This window comes from Rhineura floridana, chromosome 7 (genome assembly GCF_030035675.1).
Source record: "Rhineura floridana isolate rRhiFlo1 chromosome 7, rRhiFlo1.hap2, whole genome shotgun sequence".
NCBI classification, from domain to species: Eukaryota; Metazoa; Chordata; class Lepidosauria; order Squamata; family Rhineuridae; genus Rhineura; species Rhineura floridana.
In genome coordinates this window covers 98,420,546-98,442,461 of record NC_084486.1, presented here as the reverse complement: position 1 = coordinate 98,442,461, position 21,916 = coordinate 98,420,546, and the positions used below count along the sequence as shown (strand labels likewise).

Below are 21,916 nucleotides of genomic sequence, written 5' to 3'. Positions count from 1 at the left end.
GGCTATTGCTATCCAGAAACGGACACAGCTGTCTTACCATCCAAAGCTGGTGAAAGGCTCCCTAGCCACGGAGGTCACCTGGGCCTCTAGCAACAAAGATGGATACAGGAGCACCCCCAGACTATGCACCTTCTCTTTCAGAGGGAGTACAACTCCATTCAAAGCAGGCAACTGACCAATTATCCGAACTCGGGAACCACCATCCCACAGTGTCTCTGTCTTGCTAGGATTGAGACTCAGTTTATTGGCCCTCAAAAAGCATGCCACAGAGTCCAGGCACCAATCCAATTTCACCTTCTCTCCTCAATTACACTATTCTGTATGAAAATGTGGCATGGGCCTGAACTGTTCTGTATACATGGAAATGTCTTTCATTACTGAAAGCGCCCTGGAAACGTTTTGTATCTACTCCAAGTGTCCTATGTAAAGGCATTCAGTACTTAATAAGATACTTCGATGTACATCTCAAGCCTTACTGAGATGGAGCTGAACAATATTTTTTGTGTTCTGTTTTTGGTCTTTTACTCTACTGATTTTTAAAATATGGCTGGTCAACAGTGAAATACTCTTAAATCGCAAGTCCGGGCAGGGAGGGGAGTTCATCTGCTGATGGAAATAGAAATATATGGACTGTATCCAGTGATGTCCTGTTTGCCCAAGGACTTCCACCTGTGCAACTGGACTGTCCTACTCCCCAAATCTGTTCTGAGGGTTCTCTCACCCTCTGGAGCAGATGGGGGGGGGAGGAGGAGGAAGTCGCATTGCGTGCGCGGAAGTCCTTGTGCTAATGGGACAACTTTTTTAGTTACTATATATAAATATAAACATAAGTGTGGCTTTTTCAAAATTAAATTCTTGTGTTGTGAACAGATTCTGTTCCTTCAAAAAGCTATTTCTGTGTCTAATTATCCCTTCCTCTTGCTCCCCTGTGTGTAGGAAGGTAGAAGATGAGGAAGTTAATAAAGACCAAATCTTGCTGGAAAAGGAAGCCGAAGTAAGCATTTCATTTTTACTTAAAATACATTTAATATCTCACAGCAGATATTTTTCTTTTATTTCCTTGTTCTCTTGAAGGGACAAAGACAGCCACTCTTGCCTCGAGGACAAGATATTTAGTATCCATAAGACCTATCTGGATTCCCTGCCCAAGATACAGAAGATGAATGTCTTGCCAGAGGGATGGGAGAAATGATCCCCTAGAGAAATGGGTTCACTGGTGCCTCAAACGCCAGTTAACCTTGCATTTTTCTCTGTGGTTACTATTCCCTACACTTCCAGTGTAGTGGCAAAACAAGCAAAAAGGAAATCTGCATGCAGATGTATACTTACCATCAAGTATCATATTTTAGAGAAGGTTGATAGACTTTTAGTAGCCCTGCTGCTTTAGGGAAAAAAGTTTAATTTTAAATTGGAAGCTGACCAACTAAAACAGTTGCAGTAATTGCAGTTAATGTGTAGTAACTTTCAGCCTGTTTTAATCATAAACTGATTTCACCTGTTTATCTACATCCAGTTTCTAATGACCCAGTTTTGTCAGTTCTAGAATAAAGAATTAAGGCAGATGATCTTTATTTATTTATTCAATTTATTAGTCGCCCATCTGGCTGGATGTCCAGCCACTCTGGGCGACGTACAAGATAAAAACAATACATTAAAACGTTAACATTTAAAACCATAACAATAAAAACCTAACCCACCCCAAAAGCCTGCCTGAAGAGCCAGGTCTTCAAGGCCCGGCGGAAGCTCATCATAGAAGGGGCATGAGGATCTTTAGATTGCAAATGTAGTTGCAAAAGGGCTTGTTGAAGTTAGGATTCACAAAATGTACCAATGTAAATTAAAGTGAGAATAATTATTGGGAAGGACCACTCTGATAATTAAAAAACCTGCATGCTTGTGTATTTTGTGTAGTTTTTCTTTTTTATAGTATATCTTACCGAAATAAGCAAATATTTTCCATATAGGAGTTTTAAGTTGCTCAACAAATGGCCTCATTGGGATGTAACACTAAACCATAGTTTTGTGTTAGGAGAATGAGCCACAGCAAGCCTTGGGCTCAGATGCTTTCCCCCTCCTCCCATACAGCTTTGAGGAAGAAATTGGAAACATTATTTAGTTCAGATTGTAATGACATCTGAACCCAAACAAACTGGCTAATCTTAACTCCGGTTTGTTGAAAAAAGCCAACTTCAGCTTCAGTTGATGAAGCTAGCTTAGTTCAAATCAGATGCTCAACGATAGTTAATTTTAAAACAGAAAAAGCAGCTTCCAGTCTCCTTGTGGCCATGCCAGAGGCGAAATGGGGCGAGAGTTAGCCTGAGGCTCCCCACAGCTCATTCTCATTAAATAGCGATCTAGAGTTCAGTTTGAACATAGCTCATGTGTTTAGCAATTTTCATTTTAGAATATCCATGGCTGAATATTGCAAGTTTCCCATCTTGCTCTTTTAAAGCTAAATTAAATTTTCATTCTCCTTTGTGCAGACACACACATTAGAAATTGTGCCTCCACAGAACATAAACGAGGCCTTTATTATTGCAGTTTTAATAGCAATTGGGGCTGCAAGCATTCATTGGTAGATTTTAAATTATTTATTTATTTATTGTATTTATATACCGCCCCAAAGCCGAATGGGCTGTTTACAGTAACTAAAAACATTAAAACAAATATACAAATTTAAAAACACATCTTTTAAAAACAATTTAAAACACAGTTTAAAAATTTAAAACACATGCTAAAATGAAAATGCCTGGGAGAAGAGGAAAGTCTTGACCTGGCGCCGAAAGATAACAGTGTTGGCGCCAGGTGCACCTCGTCAGTAAGGTTATTCCATAATTTGGGGGCCACCACTGGGAAGGCCCTCTCCCTTGTTGCCATCCTCCAAGCTTCCCTCGGAGTAGGCACCCAAAGGAGGGGCTTTGATCTTGAACGTAGTGTATGGGTGGGTTTGTATTGGGAGAGGTGTTCCATCAGGTATTGTGGTCCCAAGCTGTAGTCAGGAGAGGCATTCTCCATCAGGTATTGTGGTCCCAAGCTGTAGTCCTAGGTACACATAACTGTGAGTAAATCCCACTGAGTTCAGTGGATTTACTTGAACTTCACAGAAAATACATTTAAGATTGCACTGTAGAGAATTAGTGGGGGCCAATTTTAATAATTTGGCTATACGGTAATGGCACACTTGTTATATTTTTTTAGGCTATTTTGGTCCTAACATGCTATTTTAATGAGAAATGAAGAAGAAAGTTTGTCATATCCACTATTGTAAAATACTACGGAAGATCTATATTTTCAGAAGAAAAATATAGTAAAGATGGTAACTGGTAGAGTGAGAGACATTGTATCTTTTTTTTTTCTAGCTCCGTCGTATGCAAGAGATGATTGCAAGAATGCAAGCGCAGATGCAGATGCAGAGGCATGGTGGAGAAGGAGACAGTGATGTGGTCCATGGGCACAAAGTTTAAATTATTTGGTAAGATAACGTTTTATAAAAAAGCCAGAATATGTAAAATACTGCTGTGCAAGAAAACCAGTGCTACAAACTTCTTAAATGCACATTTTGATTTCTAGATTGATGTTTATATAGAAATTCTTACATGCTTCTGTTGGAGTGCACATGAATCTCACTGAAACATAAGTTTTAATAGGCTTTGTCTAGAACAGGAATAACCCATGTGGTGCCTTCCAGATGTCCAACATCTGGACTGCAACTCCAATCATCCCTGACCATTGGCCATGCTGATTGGTGGTGGTTGGAGTCCAACAAGATCTGGAGGCACCATGTTGGCTTTCCATGGTCTAGATCAGCCTTTCCCAACCAGTTTGCCTCCAGATCTTGTTGGACCACAACTCCCATCAGCCTCAGCCAGCATTGCCAATGGTCAGGAAAGATGGGAGTTGTGGTCCAACAACATCTGTAGGCACACTGGTTGGGAAAGGCTGGTCTAGAGTGTCAGAAATATGCTAATTCTTAGACTTGTGAATTTGCAGGGCTACACATGGTGCTTCCTGTTGTGCCCTACGTTTTCCTCCTTCTCGGGAATCTAGCCTTTAAGGCCAGGGGAAAGCAAACGTTGAGCCATCTTTGTACTGTGCCCCTGTTTCCCCAACTGTAAATGATAGCATAGAGCTGAGGGCCACATTCCTTTGTGGGGAACCTTCTGGAGATTGCATTCCAGTGATGGGTGGGGCAATGGATTGACTCTCTTACTTTTGAACAGTAGACTACATTCCAAAATTCATTTATAAAAAAGGTAGAGGTTTATCGATACACACCTCCATCTAGGTATGCAAGAGGCATTTTCACAGTTCTAGGTCACATTCCAACCAGGCAAAAGTACTCAAGGAGGGCATGGATCAGGGCTGCTGTGTGGGGTGTGGCCTGGGAAGAGTCCCAAGGGCTGGATAGAGAGGCCTGGAGATCTGCGTTTGCCTCCATGCCTGAGGTTCCTGCCCCCTGACATAGAAGACTGAATTGGCTTCCTTTCCCAGCTCTGAAGGACTGAGATATACAAGCAGCATGATGGAGGAAAGAGCCTGGTGCTGCTTGGTACTTGGTACTTGGGTATTTGCCCAGGGTGATCATTCAAGCCCTTGAAGACTGTTCGGAAACTTCAGCTAGTGCAAAATGCGGCAGCCTGGCTGTTGACGAGGACCAATCGGTCCGCGCATATAACACCTGTCCTGTCCTGGCTCGCTTGCACTGGCTACCTATTTGTTTCTGAGCCAGATTCAAGGTGCTGGTGTTGACCTATAAAGCCTTACACGGTGTGGGACCGCAATACCTTGTGGAACGCCACTCCCGCTATGAACCTACCCGTTCACTTCGTTCAGTATCTAAGGCCCTCCTCCGGGTACCAACTCACCAGGATGCCCGGAGGACTGTTACTAGATCTAGGGCCTTTTCTGTGGTGGCCCCCGAATTGTGGAACAGCTTACCGGAGGAAATACGCCTGGCGCCTACGGTTCTTTCTTTTAGGCGCCAGGTTAAGACCTGGCTATACTCCCAGGCATTTTAATGTTTTATGTTTAATGTTTTAGTTTAATATGTTCCTCTTTGTTACTGATTTTATTATATATTGTATTTTAATCTCGTTTTGTACACCGCCCAGAGAGCTATTAGCTATGGGCGGTCTAGCAATGAAAATAAATAAATAAATAAATAAATAATACATGGCCCCTCTAAATTCTGCACAATGCACAAGCTGCATACTGTATATCAGTGGCTCTGAAACATGGGCAGGTTCTGCATTTAACATTGCGCTCCTACTGGGAGAAAGGGCGGGATATAAATCTAATAAATAATAATAATAATTTAACAGAAGTGGAGATAGTCTTTAGCTGTAAGGTAAGGAAGACATGCTGCACTGTATGTAGCAGTGGGACATCCCATACTCCTTTTCTTTTACAACACATTACAGGGAGAAGGGGATTAAAAAAAACCCCACAGATTTCCATATTGCTTACTAAGAAGGGCCAAATTATTTTTCTGTCTCCATTTAGGAAACATGGGAAGAAGCTCATGCTTCTACCTGAGAGATGGTCATGAAGCAACTGGAATTTGAGAGGAGGGAGAAGAATCAAATAGTTAATAAATGGAATGCGGGGTCTATAGAACAAAGGCTGAAATATATTGGATAGCAGCAGTTTTAGGCTACTAACAATTGGTTCACTCAAGCAGGAGTAGTGAATGTGGACGAAGAAATCTTGATAGGAATTTCTGTAGTAAAGGTGGACAGTACTGTAGCTTACCACTTTTAAGTGAAGAACACTTGGATGCCATAAGGCACCTATATACGGTAGGGGCCCGCTTTACGGCAATTCACTTTACAGCGATTCGCTAATGCGGCAGCTTTCAATTAGGGAAAGTCCCCGCATTAAGGCGCTTGTTCCGTTTTTACGGCTTTTTATTCCGTTGCGCTCCATTTTGATGTCATTTTCGCGTGATGCGTCCCATTATCGTCAGTGGGTTTCGCTTTACGGCGATTTCCGCTTTACGGCGGGAGTCCGGAACGGAACCCGCTGTATGAGCAGGGCCCTACTGTAACATACATATGAGATCATGCCATATTTTTTTTAAATCTGGACTGAGTGAGTGAGAATCTTACTTTGGGCATTACTACTTCATAGATCTATGGCTCAGAAGTTGTGTCATCAACTCATTTGCACTACAACAATTTCAAAATTTAAGGGTAAATTACATTACAGTTGAGCCTTTCAATAATCTTTTCATTTTGGCAGATAACTTCATGAATTGGAGCCATTTGAGACTTGTGATGCAGTGGTGTATTTTGTGGGAGATGCTTCTTATTCTGCTGCAACTTGGAAGGTCCATTCACATTCAACGTGCAACTACATTGTGGTCTTTTTTGTAATACCTCCTTTGTAAACAACTTAAGACTTGGTCAATATTTTACTGTTATGATGTAATGTGATAGTTTATTAACTTTGATAGTTACTATTTTACTGAGCTGATTTTATTACACTGGCTACAAACATATACAGACTTTCTAATTAATATTATTAATCTGATGGTATGGATTACTACCACTATTTTGAGTTTCTTTTTTTGCACTGAAGGGATCAGCTGATCATGATCACAGTCCCAAGGTCTGCCTGTTTGCTTTGAATTTCCTCTACAGCCTTACCTGATAGCCTAGTGTGACTGGTGTGTACACAGTTTTAAGACTACTTTAAACCACCATCCCCATAAGTATTATATGCTGTTGTTTGCTCACAAGCAAGGTCAATGCTAGGAGCTTTTGCTTGGGACGAAAGCCTTGAGTGAACATTTGGGCCTTGGTATAAAGTTCTTTAGCCTGTCAGGTAACAATGAAAGTGACAAAATAGAGAATTCTTCAGTGCCATTTTTTCTTGTTTAATAGCATATAGAACTGTGTGCCTGTAATGCTTTTGAACTGCCCTTCCTTTCTAAGGGTTTGTAGTCATTTTATCAAGGAATTACTATATGTGTACTTCTTTGTGTTTTAAGTAAGAAAACTCTGTACAGTAGGGCCCCGCTCATACAGCGGGTTACGTTCCGGACCCCCACTGTAAAGCGAAAACCGCTGTAAAGCGGATCCCATTGACTTACATTGACCAAAATGGCGCCCGGCGGCAAAAAACCGCCATAAAAGCAGAACAAACGCTGTAAAGCAGGGCCTTTCTACAATTCACAACTGCTGTATTGGCGGAACGCTGTAAAGTGAAGCGCTGTAAAGCGGGGCCCTACTGTATACTTTTTAAAAGGTTTAATGCAGTTTAGAAAGCAAATCTATCACATTTCAGGGATTTTTTAAAAAAAATATTATAAAGTAGGATGAAAAAGCACTCTTACGTCTTCTGTGGTAAAGGGACAGCAGGAGTGTCATAGTCAGAATAATGGCTGCTGATAGAGTCCCAAAGTGCCCAAATATGGGCATTTGCACTGTACTTGAAAACACACATGTCCTTGTCTTCGGCTTAAGGAACATTAGTAACACCTGGGAACTGGTAGGCTGTGTTCTGACATCCTTCTCTTGGTAGCTATCACATACAGAATGGCAAATCAATTTAAAAATGTATATATACAGAATAAGCCTAACTTACTGGTTTCAGCAAGTAACAATAATTTTGATTCTTACAGGATAGCAAGAATGGTGCCCGTTTGAACTTGGTAACGTCTTTTGAAAATACTGTAATATATTGGCAGTAAAAAAACTGTGAAGGGATTAAATTAGTCATTAGTCATTAAATTGTTTTTATCCTTTATCTTATGGGGAAGATAATTGCCCTAAGAACACAGATGCTTGTTCATCCTTTTTAAGCCGGGCTTCTTGGGGGGGGAGGTTTGGTAGTGGTAACAAGAACTTACTCTGGGCTTAGTTTTTATTGCCACAAGCGAAGGAACATTCAAATTGAAAAGTATAGCCTGTAGTAGAGTGCAACAAGGGAAAAACTGATAATATGCTACTAGTTTTCTTTCTTTTAATATTGGCCTGTTTTTTGTCTCTATTTGACAATGTGCTCAATTCAACCATTGCTATTGCTAAAACAGTTTACATCCCAGTGCCAAAAGGCTGAATGTGGATGTTGTCACATAATTCTGACACCATCATTATTTATACTTCTTCCTTATCATAATCTTTGGTGTAATCTTTTAAACTGTTACCTTGGTCTCTAAATTATTGTTACTTAAAACTCAACATAAAAAAGTCAAAAGCCCAGATAATAACTGCTGATTTTATACATGTTCCTGGGCTTGCCTCAAAAGCAGACAAAATTGGTATTGAATAGTATGAAAAAAGCAAAACAATGCTTACTTGTGTGTTTTATTAGAGAAAAATAAAATATTTATGAAAATACAGAATTCTTAAGAAAGGTGATAGAAACGCAAAAACATAGGGCTGGATGCAAAGCAGCTCTTCATGCAAGCTATGATGTGGCAAAAGACTCCAGATGGGAGAGGAGAATTTATGCTGATTTTTCCCCTTCCTGCAAACTTCCATGCCATCTATGTTGTTTTAGAGCTCCCTCCCCCCATCAGTCCTGCAGAGTAGATACTCTGATGAGGGAAGGAGGAATTGGCAGGAATTGCCACCATCTCTTTCCATGAGCAGGAGCAATTTGTGAGCAGAGTGTTAGATCTCTGGATCTAACCCAAAATGTTCATGTCCTAAATAGAAGCAGCAGAGAGGTTTTAAAACATCTTCCAGGAAGCTGTTTAACATGTGATATCAAACCAGACTTTGTTCTATTATTACCTATTTTCTTTATCCTCCTTTCCTCCTCTAAAATATCAGCTAAAATCTTTTTCTCGTATAGAGAGTTTTTGTATTAGATCTATTTACATAAATATTCTTGGGGTTAAATTATTATTATTGTTGGAACACAGTTTGGGGAACTTTCTATTTTGCCAAAAACATGTTCACACGATGTCAGTGTTTTATATAAGAGGTTATTACTATAATAAATCATACAGCACTGGGATAATTTTCCAGTATTAGAAAACTGTGGAAATGTAGTGCGTGCCAAATAACAAGTATAAATTTAACCTTTTTGATACGTACCTTGGATTTCATTAAATGATATAAGAAACTCTTCCATATATTCATCTGCATGTGTATGTTGGTTGCCATGATTAGAACTTGCATAGTAAGGTCTTTACCTGTGGAATTGTATCTTGAAGTGTCTTGGTGTTTTATCATAGCTTGTAACCATCCAAACTGCTACATTTTAGTTACTAAGTTATAAAACACTCTTTTGAATATTTTTGATTAAAATTTGAGTATTTTTTAAGAAAATAAATCTTAAATTCTATGGGACTGAACAGCACTTCCCTGCTCTTTGCTTCACATAATTCTAAAACCTATTTGTACCTCTTTCTCTGCAGTAAGATCCATTCTAGTATTTAGCATTGAAGGTATGCATGGAAATAAGTAATTTGCTTAGGTATCCTTTGATCTTGATAAATGGTTGGTTGGCTTCAAAATGGTCTCTGTCCTCCTTTACATTGTCACCAATCTACAAAAATGTCAAAACTTATTTCTTTAACAGAAGTCACATAGTTACAATCTTAGGAGTATATTATTTCACTTTTTATTGTTTTTTTAAATATTTGGATGCTCAAAGGGCTAATTTTTATATCAATATTAACATATAATTGGTTTTTTGTATTCTTAACACTAGCTAAGACTATTAATAAATATAATGAATTATAATGTGTGTGACTGTTAATTTAGCAATGGACAATGCTTGTAGGAAACATGTAAAAATTGTTTTGCCACTTAGGATAAAGATGCCTTCTTGCAAATAACCCTGATGACAATGTGAGTTAAAATAACTTTAAAGCATTTCACACAAATACATCTAAAAGTTGAGAGAGACAGTCTTATTATTTAAAATGCTGGCTCACTTATTGATATTGCACCATCAGGGCTTGCCGGATTCCAAGGTCCATTTATATTCAGTCTAACATGAACAGTATTGGTAGTGATGCCAACAGGATTTTGTGGGCCTAGCACACTGTTGATTGGGCTCTGCTGCACTTGCAAAAGATATACATTTGCATATACTTTATGCCATATGCAAATTTGATCCCTTTTGCAGGTGTGGGTAGAGGACTCAAAAACAAATCTGGCTATACACAAGTAAAAAGATATCTCACAAACAGAATGTCAACAGGTAAAGTTATCCCCATAATTGTACTTCCACACTAAAAAAAAAAGGCTTATTTGATTTCTGTCTACCTTGCAGCTGTTAAAGGCATAAGAGCCCTGCTCTCCCCCAGTGACAACTCTGTTTTTTTTTAATATAATTTTTTATTCAGATTTCTAAAACAAAAGAAAAAGAAAAAGAACAAATTAATAACTAATACAATAAAAATATTGACTTCCGATTTGTCTTAAATCAGCTATAGGTCTATAGTATATAACAAACCTGTCCCTTAATATATTACAAAATCACTTTCCTCCAGTGGTTATCTTGGTTAATCATTAAATCTCATTAACATCATATCATTTTATTCTTTCCACAAAAAGTCAAAGAGAGGTTTCCAGTTCTTGAGAAATATTTCTATCGGTTTTTCTCCAAATAGACATGTCAATTAATCCATCTATTCAAGTCTAATAAATCCAGTAGTTTCAACAGCTATTCTTCCATTATCAGTGTTAGTTCCATCTTCCATCGTCCATCCTTGCACACATAATTCTGCTGTCATAGTCATATAGTAAGAGTCTAATAGGAATTCCCTTCATCACAAATATTTTCTTGCCATCAATTCTGACTGTGTTACTGAAATATTGTTGTAAAGTCATATCTCTGTTCTTTTTTACGGGGTGCACTAGCACATCTCTTGAGAGTTTTGCCATTGTCACATATCTGGAATTAATTCTATAAACTTTATCTCAGGTTCCATCAGATCATTCCAGTCCAGAATTTTTTTTGAAACATTGATAAATTTATCTCTGATATCTTCACCAATTCCTTCAGAGACAGCGCTGAATTCCAAGCAATAATCTTTGTCACTAGGATCCATCACAGCTATAAAGTCCAAATCTTTTTCAAATTCCACATTTGATATACCGTATATTCCGGCGTATAACACGACTTTTTAACCCAGGAAAATCTTCTCAAAAGTTGGGGGTCGTCTTATACGCCCAGTCGTCTTATACACCGGAATATACGGTATTTCTCCTGCTCGCAGCCTGGCCCGGTGTCCCCTCCCCTGAGGGGAATCCCCATTGCTCCTCCGTCCCGCCATCTCCGCCTCCTCCACCGCGGCGAAGGCGGCGCCCTGCACGGCCTCCTCCACCTCCTCCTCCGTCGCAAAATGGCGGCCGGGGTGGGGAGCAGCAGCAGCCTCCCCGTGTTCTCCTCCGTGGCGGCCTCGCCTGCGCCGCCTCCCGCCGCTGCTGCTGCTCCTCCGCCTGCGGCTGCTCAGGCAAGCGACGGGGCCGCGGTGGCGGCGGCTGCTCCTCCTCAGGCAGCCAACGGCGGGCCGCTTTCGCTGCTCTCGCCGCTGCAGGCCGCGCCGGCACCTCCGCTGACGCACAACCACCGGGCGGCAGCAGCAGCAGCGGGAGGCGGCGGAGGCGGGAACCCGCTGCCGACAGCTGCCCCTGCGGCCTCCTCCTCGGCACCCTCCGCCGCCGCCGCCGCCTCCGGCCCGCTGGCACTGCGGGAGCCGGCCTACAACTGGCAGGCAACGAAGCCGACGGTGCAGGAGCGCTTCGCCTTCCTCTTCAACGAGGTGCTCAGCGACGTCCACTTCTTGGTGGGCAAAGGCCGCGCCGGCGCAGTGCATCCCCGCCCACAGGTCGGTGCGGGCTATGGGGCGAGGGGGCGCTGGCCACGCAGGGAAGAAAGGGGAGAGGGATGCTGGCTTTTTAAACGGGGATCAGGGTCAAAAGTTGGGGGGTCGTCTTATACGCCCAGTCGTCTTATACGCCGGAATATACGGTATCTATTCCAATCTCCAGGACTTGCACCTTCCCTTTAATTTTTCTTTCATTTCCTGTTGCTTGTCCAATTATATCTTATTTTCTCATAGAATCCTTTATTTCTTTCAGCTCCTGTTTCATTTTGCCAAATTCAATTTTCATCTCTTTTCTGCTCTGTCTCAATTCTTGTTTCGTTATCTTAATCTCATCCATTATTTTCTGAAACATGTTTAAAGAGAGAACCCCTTCCTGTACATCCAGGGTCTCGGCCGCTTTCTTGATCGTCATTCTTAAGACCAAAAAAAACACCCCTTCAATTTCCAATATAGCCACTATTCTCAAGCAAAGAGCAATTTATTTCTTTTTCCAGCAACAAAGGAGTTAATATTCCAAGCCTGTTGACATCATCTTCTAGACAGACTGCCTTATCTCTTATGTTACCAAGAGTGCAAAACAAACTTAGTTCCCAGCATCAAAATAATTAGTGGCATAAAGAATAAGCTGATTCGTCAAAATAAAGTAGACCAGAAAAAATAGTCCCAAACAAATAGTACTCAAATGTTCATATTAATCAGATATTTCTCTTCAAATTAGATGCCCCTCATCCGTTTATATCTTTATAATGCTCAATTCCATGCCAGCTTTTTGCAATAAAAACAAAGATAAGCTATTTCGATTTTCTTCTTCCTTAATTCCGTGTGTAAAAGAGAAAGGTATAACTCACCCAGGGATTCTTTGTTGCTGATTCTATAACAAATCTCTTTTACTGTAACAATGATAAGAGTGATAGTAGATAGTAGTAGACAGAAGGATGCTTGCCTGTTAAAATCCGTTTTTCTTTAAAGAAAAAAAAAGTCTCGCTTAGTCAGTTTGAGCATGCTTGAATTCCCTGACTCCGTCAGACGCTGCTGGCTACACCTTCGTTCATAGGCGATCCTGATGAATTCCAGTCCCCAACAAACACAACGAAGCTTCTGTGGGTGATCTCTTCGTTTCTCCCTTGCCTAGGAGAAAGTTTTTACCAGTCAAAAAATTCTTCTGACTGGTTTTAAAACTGAAAAAGCTTCCTCTGAGACGGGAGCTCGTCTCAGAGGCAGTCACAGGCGGAGCAATCCTCCTGGGAAGTTCCCCCAGTGACAACTCTAAACTATTAAAAGAACTCGTTAAAACAAAGAATTTCGGCAACTTGATTTATTAATTAATAACTTTAAAAATGAAATATAACATCACCTCTTTTTGCCTGTGAAAGTTATGAGACATTAGAAATGGAAACAAAAAGCCAGGAAAGCAGGCATCCTTCAACCCTGTATACTTTGATTGCTGCAACAACAAAATACTCTTGAGCATGTGGTTTCACATTTTAAAACTCGCTGTTTTTGCTCACTTTCTGCCTTGGACCAGTCGCCCTTCTCAGTCTAAGTTACTCACATGGCAATTGTGAAAATACACAAGGAGGTTTAAAATGGCTGCAAAAGGGGACATAGTGCCTGCATCATAGCCATCAAATTTTGGTTCCTTTAGTGATGCACCTTTGTAAAATAAAGGGATATGTTTTTTCTTCCCCCAACCCCCTAACAAATTAATAAACGCCAAGACTTCAATCTTAATCGGGCATGATTATTGCATTTTTATGTCTGTTTCAAGATGAAGGTTTCATTCATGTTTATGTTTATGGATATTGTTTATGTATTTTGCTTTGCAAATTAATTTGTTAAGTTTTTTATTGTACCTTGTGTATTCTATTGTAAACCGCTTTGAGATCTTTTAGATAGTAAGCAGTCTATAATAATAATAATAATAGTAATGTAGATCAGGGGTTCTTGACCTGTGGTCTATGAACTGGGCACAAAAAAATAAATTTCCAATGCAATAAAATGATTTTTTTTATTTATGAGGGTCCATAGCTTTCATCAAATTCTCAAAAAGGGTCCATGACCCCAAAAAGGCTAAGAACCACTGGTACAAGTCCCAGTGGTGCTCCCTTGAACATACTCTCAAGATAGCGTGCATAGGACATTGATTCCTAAAAGAAGTTATCTTAGGCCTATAGTCACTGGGGATGGTGGATTATGGAAACCAGAGTGCTCAGCTTTTATTTTTAAAATTATTTTATATCTATTTTACTTACACAGGTAAAACACTATAGAAAAGCATACAGTCAGTAGAAAAGCATATAGTCAGTATTTTTCCTAATTGCTCCAGAAGGTTGGGAGAAATCCCAGAATATATGTAGGGAGCACGCAGGAGGAGGTAATGAGGAGGAGAAGTCCCTTTGTGCTAGTACTATTAATTGAATCCCACCCCAAACCTCCCACTTGCCATTGTTCTGCCCCAGTAGCAAAACCACTGAGAATAACTTAAGGATTTTGAAATGTTATAGAATAATTTTTATTATTAGTAATTCAATAGTGTTGTCATTATTACTTGATGTTATACCCCTCTTTTGTAAATGACCTTTTCACTTTTTCTGTTTTGCATTGATACCTCCTCTTCCTCATAAGAATGCCAAGGCTGTGATCTTCTACCCACTTACCTGAAAGAAAGCCCCATTGCACAAAAAAGAGCCTTGCTTCCAAGTAGACATGTATACCATTGTACTATAAATGAAATATACAGTGAATTCTTAATGAGTGCGGCAGGTGGGCAGGCCTGCATGGAGTATGGAAGAGAAGGATCTGGCCCATTGACCAGATCAGATTCCTCATCCCTGCTTTACTGCAGCCAAGCCCTCTCCATGTCTTGTATAGGCAGTAAATAAAGGGGGGAGCTTTCTGTTGAGGTACCAAGGACAAATGTAAAATGGAAATTAACGGGTGGGTTTCCCAACTACCTTGCCTTGGCCTAGGGATTTGTCCAAGCAGGCTGGTTTTTCCTCCTTAGGGAACAAAAAAGGATGTGTGTGGTATTGTGCTTGAGACTAAAGGGACACAATTAGTGCATTTGAAGAGTAGCTGATCTGGTCACATGTTTCTGATCCTAGAGATGGTTCACCAATCAGTTTTCCTTAATATCTTCCTGTCTCCAAAGATGTGGTCTTGTTCAAACACTCTTGATTGTGAAAATTATGTGGATTTATAGGGTTGTATCTGACAAAACCACCCTGGGAGCACAAGCACTTCTGCCTGTGCAACGGGACTGCCTACGTGCCCTCTGCACCCCTCCAAATCTGTTCCAGAGGGCTGGGAGGAAACCCAGAACAGATCTGGGTTGGGCATTAGGAGAGGAAGAGGAAGCCCCATTGTGCAGGAGGAAGTCCTTGCACTAATGGAACAGCTTCATTGAATACAATGCACAATCTTTAGTATCTCATCTGTAATGCCATTCCTAATTTAATTTTTTCATGAATTTCATCAAACATTGAGGAAACTAAAAACCACTTGTTATATATCAGTGAACTCAAATTGACTAAACAGGTAAAACAAAAACTACAGAACTATTTCTATAACTATTTGCTTACTGAGAAGTATGTCCCACTATACTTTGTGGAGTTTATTCCCAAATAAAGATACATTAAATTGCAGCTTGAATTAGTTGAACAGATTATATATAAGAAACATGATTTTTGCACAGAAATTCAAGAGACACCTATAAATTTGAGTACAACAATTATATTTCCACATACAAGTGCTCTTAGCTGTTCATAGATTATGCTGTATCAAATAGCAGAAAATGCTGATCATTGTAGAAATATAGACAATATCCAAACTAAACCACAGTAATAGCTCTGTGTAGTCTGCATTATGATTTTAAACATGTTAATTGTTTAGAAGAATTTTAAGCCTCATAATTAGATGTTGGAAATCCTACCTACATTTTGTAGCATCATGCTCTTTCTTTCCCCTAATCCTTATAACAAATGAGTTAAAAGAGAATATTTAGGGAGTCTCCTTGCTTAAACATGATTCTTTTTAGTTGATTACAAGTTTGGTTTAATCTTTCCTGCTGTTAAGATTTATTTATCATTTGATTTATATCCCGCCCTTCCTCCCAGCAGAAGCCCAGGGCGGCAAACAGAAGCGCTAAAAACACTTTAAAACATCATAAAAACAGACCTTAAAATACATTAAAATAAAACAATGTTAAAAATATTTTTTTTAAAAAGCTTTAGAAACATCTTTTTAAAGGGGTTAAAAACATTTTAAAAAAACTTTAACAAGCAGTTCTAACAGAGACACAGACTGGGATAGGTCTCAACATAAAAGGCTTGTTGAAAGAGGAAAGTCTTCAAAAGGCGCCGAAAAGATAGTAGAGATGGCGCCTGCCTAATATCAAACATCATCTTTATTGCAGGGCCACAGGCCAACACAAGGTATACAGTCCATAGCAAAATACAAGTTAAAACAAGATAAAACATTAGCAAGTAGCAAATTATTAAAACGATATAAAATCAATGTGTTCGTCTTAAGGCCATGTGTCTAGTTCCTAAATAAACTTTAGTTACTGAGATGGCAAAATTAAATTTAAATACTGTCGGCATCAATAGAGCCTTTTAGAAATTTCATTTCGGGTTGAGCTCTAAAGGTAAACCGGCTCTTAGTTTTCTAGCTGCAGATGCGAATATAGCTACGTGGTGTGTCACCTCATAGTTCTGATCAGACATTAGGAATAATACTTTGTCGGCAATTGTGGTCGACTCGTAAAGGTCTGGCCACCTCAATGTAAGATTCATTCTGAGATTATGATAAATTGGGCAATCCAGTAAGATATGTGGAAGGTCCTCCACCCCTTGGTACCCACAGATGCAGTATCTTTGTTCCTTAGGAACCTTAGCAATTCTCCCTTCCCGTTCCGCATTAGGCAAGGAGAAAAATCTAAGTGAGGTAAATGCGAATCTAAGGTTACTGGGCATATATGTGGTAAGGTATGGGGAGAGACTGTGATCGAATTTGAATCTCCAATACCATGGGGCGGACCTGCTATTAAGTAGATATAGATGATCTAGATATTGGCTGTGGTGGATGACAGCTTCCCGAAGTTTCATGTCTGAACCAATGGTATTGAATTGATGGGTAGTAAGATGGTACCTATGTAATAGATTTTCTAGTCTAGCTCCCCAGGTTTTCTGAGTAGAAGGGTGGGTTAAACATAAGTTTAACAGGTCCTTATTTTGTAAGTGTACAGTGGATCTCATGAACCTCAGGAGAGCTAGATGGATGTGGGCGGTCAGCGGGGGGAGGCCTGTTTCTGCTCGGAGCATTGCAGATGAGGTTCCTGGGGGTAAGTTCAGTAAGCGCCTGAGAAAGTCCGTTTGAATTGTCTCCAAAGATGAAATTGCTTCATTATCCCACCCCCATATCAAAGCGCCATAAAGGACCTGAGGAATTACTTTAGCCTCAAAAATTTTTAGGGCTGGGGTGATCAAAGTGCCCCCAGTTGAGCGATGAAATTTTAAGACGGCTCCCACTGTTTTTATCGCTGTTTGTTTGGTATATTGCAAATGGGTTTTCCAGGAAAGGGTATCTGAAAAAATCACTCCCAGGTACTTAAATACCCGGCACTGTTCTAATTGGTGATTATCCATTGACCAGCAATGATTCACGTATCTCCTCCCAAATACTAGAACTTTAGTTTTTTTATAGTTTATTTTTAGCCCCTCAATTACACAGAGCTCATGAAGACGTCTCATTAATTTTTTCAAGCCTACTGGGGCTAACGAAAGAAGGGCCATGTCGTCTGCGTAAAATAGTGTGGATGTCTTTCTATTTCCAATAGAGGGAGGAAAAAATTGTGGATCAGACAGGTCCGATATTATGGCTGTTAAAAAATAAGTTAAATAATAGGGGTGCAAGAGGAGGGAATTCCACAGGGTAGGTGCTGCCACACTAAAGGTCTGTTTCCTATATTGTGCAGAATGAACCTCCTGATAAGATGGTATCTGCAGGAGGCCATCACCTGCTGAGCACAGTGATCGACTGAGTATATAAGGGATAAGACAGTCTTTCAGGTATCCTGGTCCCGAGCTGTATAGGGCTTTGTACACCAAGACGAGAACCTTGAACTTGGCCCGGTAGCAAATGGGCAGCCACTGCAATTCTTTCAGCAGCGGGGTGACATGTTGGTGATACCCTGCCCTGGTGAGCAGTCTCGCTGCTGCATTTTGCACCAGCTGCAGCTTCCGGACCAACCTCAAGGGCAGCCCCACATACAGCAGTAATCCAGCCTGGAGTTTACCAGTGCATGGACAACAGTGGTCAGGCTATCTCGGTCCAGAAGCAGCCTCAGCTATCTTACCAGCCAAAGCTGGTAAAAGGCACTCCTAGCCACAGAGGTCACTTGGGCCTCTAGCGACAAAGATGGATCCAGTAGCACCCCCAGACTACGGACCTGCTCTTTCAGAGGGAGTATGACCCCATCCAAAGCAGGCAACTGACATATTATCTGAAATTGGGAACCACCAACCCACAGTGCCTCCGTCTTGCTAGGATTAGTTTACAGTAGGGCCCCACTTATATGGTGGGTTAGGGACCAGGCCCCCGCCGTAAAGAGGAAATTGCCGTAAAGCAGAATCCATTGACAATAATGGGTCACGTTGCATGAAAATGCCGAAAAATGCCGAAAAACCGCAAAATCAGCTTTAAAACGGGGAATTTCCCCTAATTGAAAGCCGTCGCATCAGCGGAATGCCATAAAGCAGAACGCCGTAAAGTGGGGCCCTACTATATTGTCCCTCATCCAGCTCACCACTGAGTCCAGGCAGCAGTCCAGGGCTTGCACAGCCTCTCCTGATTCAGATGTTATGGAGAAATAGAGCTGGGTATCATCAGCATACTGCTGACACCTTGCCCCAAAGCTCTTGATGACTTGTCCCAAGGGCTTCTGTGAGGCGTCCTTCCCTGGCTCTCCCTGTCAGGTTCCTACCTGCTCGTGGTTACTGCCTGTCTCTAGGCACCACCAGGGACTCCACCAGTCCGGACCGCTCTCTCTTATGGTTTCTCTCCCCGCTCTAGCACAGATCTCAACAGATCCCCCTGCTAGGCAACCACCAGCAACGTCCCAATACTAGTATTCCCAGAGACTCTGAATACTGGTATTGTTATTCTCTTCACCCCTGCCACCATTTGTTACAGTTCCCCTTCAGCCTTGGTCATTACCTTACCCTCCCTTCTGGTCTGTGAAACCCCAGCCAAGGATCAGGCCTTTGGTAAACCAAATTAAGTATTTATTAAAGATAACAAAGCTAACAAGATTAACAAGATTTCTTCTTAAGGCACATAAGCATATGGTTTTACTCAATACTAATCCGAACTCCACCTCCCTCCTTCTCCACTCTCTCCTGTCAAACAACTCTCTAAACCCCACCAAGCAACCCACTCAGTTCTCTTCTCCCCCCCCTGATTCCACTCTCACTCTTCCTTTTATACATTCAGCCATTTTAAACACTCAGCCAATCATCTCGCATTCTACTGCCCATTCACTCCCCCTCTTTCACTCCACTTACCATGTATCTTCTAAACAACCAACACTTACCATATATACATTAATATAGGAACATCACATTTCCCCCCCCTTAAACAACGGCAGAGTATTATTCCTGTTCCAGGATTTATACGTTGCGTTAACAAATAAAAGTCTCTATGGGGAAAATGTCTTTCTTTGTTCCTCTGTCTGGTCACGTCACTGCAGTCCCAGCCACTTGCCTGGAAAGTCCATCGGCCAGTACATTGTCCTTGCCTTTTATGAACTGGAAGTCCACTTGATAGTCCTGTAGGGCCCAGGACCACCTCTGCAGCATAGTGTTATGGTTTTTCATAGTCTGCAACCATAACAAGGCCCGATGATCCGTAATCACTGTGAATCTTCGTCCCCACACATATGGGCACAACTTGTTCAGTCCCCACACGACCGCTAGGCACTCCTTCTGGACCGATGAATAGTTTTTCTCCCTCGGCATCAGCTTGCGACTCAGGTACGCCACTGGATGTCTGGTGCCTTCTCTCTCCTGCAGCAAGACAACTCCCAGCACCAGGTCCGACGCATCTGTAGCCACGATGAATGGTTTCTCATAGTCTGGTGCTATTAATATGGGTCCTTGGCACAAGGCTTGCTTCAGTAGATCAAAAGCCTTCTGACATTCATCCGTCCATACCACACGCTCAGAACACTTCTTCTTTGTTAATTCATGCAAGGGGGTTGCTATTTCCCCAAAATTTCTCACAAACTTCCTATAAAATCCAGCCATACCCAGAAATGCCCTTACTTGTTTTTTGGTTAAGGGGATCGGCCACGCTTGTATTGCCTCCACCTTGCTCCATAAGGCGGTGATTTTCCCACTCCCCACCTTATGTCCTAAATAAATTACTTCCTTTAGTCCAAACTGGCATTTCTTAGCTTTTATTGTGAGGCCTGCTTTTCTTAAGGCCTCCAATACTGTTGTCAGGTGTTGGACATGCTCAGGCACCGACTTGCTAAAAATGGCCACGTCATCGATATAGGCCACTGCAAAATCTGACATGCCTCGCAACACAGTATTGATTAGCCTCTGAAATGAACTTGGTGAGTTCCTTAGTCCCATGGGTAAGGTCACAAACTCATATAACCCATCTGGTGTACTGAAGGCAGTTTTGGCTCTGGATTGCTCGTCTAGTTCCATTTGCCAAAATCCTTTACAGAGATCTAGTGTAGAGATAATGGTTGCTGCCCCCAATAACTCTAACATTGCGTCTACCCTAGGCATAGGATACGCATCTGGGACAGTAATTTTATTGATTATCCGATAATCAATGCAAAACCTGGTCGTTCCATCTTTTTTCAGAACCAGGACAATACTTGAGGCCCAGGGACTGATGGATTCCCTGATCACTCCTAATTCCAGCATATCTTCCACCTCCTTTTTGATCTCATTCAAAACTTTCCCATTCACACGGTACGGAACAGATCTGATTGGGGCATGATCTCCAGTATCAATGGAATGTATAACTATACTGGTTCGGCCAGGTTTGTTGCTAAAGAGATTCCAATAGGTTTTCAAAACTCTCAGAATCTCTTCTTTTACTTCCTCCTTCACCTCCTCTGACCATTCCACTTGATCTACCCCTCCTTTGTCTTTGCTTTCCTGTACCAAATCTGGAAGTTCAGGCCCACTTCCCTCAGGGAATAAGGTAACTTGCAACACCTGTGCATCCCTGGTATGGTAAGGCTTCAACATATTTACATGAACCACTTTGCTTTTGTTTAATTGGTCTGTGGTGATTACATACGTCACTGTATCAAGCCTTTCTCTGATGGTATATGGTCCTTCCCAGTTAGCCTGTAATTTGTCATGTTTCCTGGGTATGAACGCCATAACCATATCTCCCACATCATACACACGTTCCCTGGCTGTTCTGTCATACCAGTAACGTTGCTTCTCCTGTGCTTGACTCAAATTCTTTTTCACCATCTCCATCATTGATGTTAATTTATTGCGGAATTCGAATACAAAATCTACTACAGATGTTTTGTACTCTCCTAGGGTTCCTTCCCATGAATTTTTTAATAGTTCCAAAGGTCCCCTCACTTTTCTAGTGAACATGAGTTCAAAGGGTGAGAAGCCTGTTGACTCCTGAGGGACTTCTCTGTATGCAAACAAGAAGCATCCCAACCGTTCATCCCAGTCTTGTGGGTGATCTTGAACATAGCTTCTGATCATGCCCTTCAAAACTCCATTGAATCTCTCTGTTAACCCATTAGTGGCGGGATGGTAAGTAGTGGTCTTTAGATGTTTTAGACCACAACATTTCCACATACATTGCATCACTTCTCCCATGAATACACTGCCTTGATCCGTCAGCACTTCATGAGGGAAACCCAGCCTCATAAGGATTTTTAATAAAGCCTCTGCCACTACAGGGGCTTCCATGGATCTTAGTGCTTCTGCGTCTGGGTAGCTGGTGGCAAAATCCACCACCACCACTAGATATTTCTTGCCATGCCTTGTGGGTTTGGAAAAAGGGCCCACCAAATCTATCCCCACTCTATAAAAGGGTTGTCCAATTATAGGAAGGGGCTTTAAGGGTGCC

At 41.3% G+C, this 21,916-nt stretch overlaps 1 protein-coding gene across 4 annotated transcripts in view; it reads left to right on the top strand.

Moving 5' to 3' along the window:
• SEPTIN2 (septin 2) overlaps positions 1–13,805 on the top strand; it is a 41,280-nt gene extending 27,475 nt beyond the window's left edge. For all 4 annotated transcript variants that reach the window (XM_061636668.1, XM_061636669.1, XM_061636670.1 and 1 more), the window contains 3 exons: positions 937–994; positions 3,360–3,472; positions 6,241–13,805. In XM_061636668.1, coding sequence (XP_061492652.1) covers positions 937–994; positions 3,360–3,464 — 163 coding nt within the window. In that variant the 3' untranslated portion in view covers positions 3,465–3,472; positions 6,241–13,805. The remainder of the gene's footprint in view (positions 1–936; positions 995–3,359; positions 3,473–6,240) is intronic.
• Positions 13,806–21,916: the final 8,111 nt, after the last annotated feature.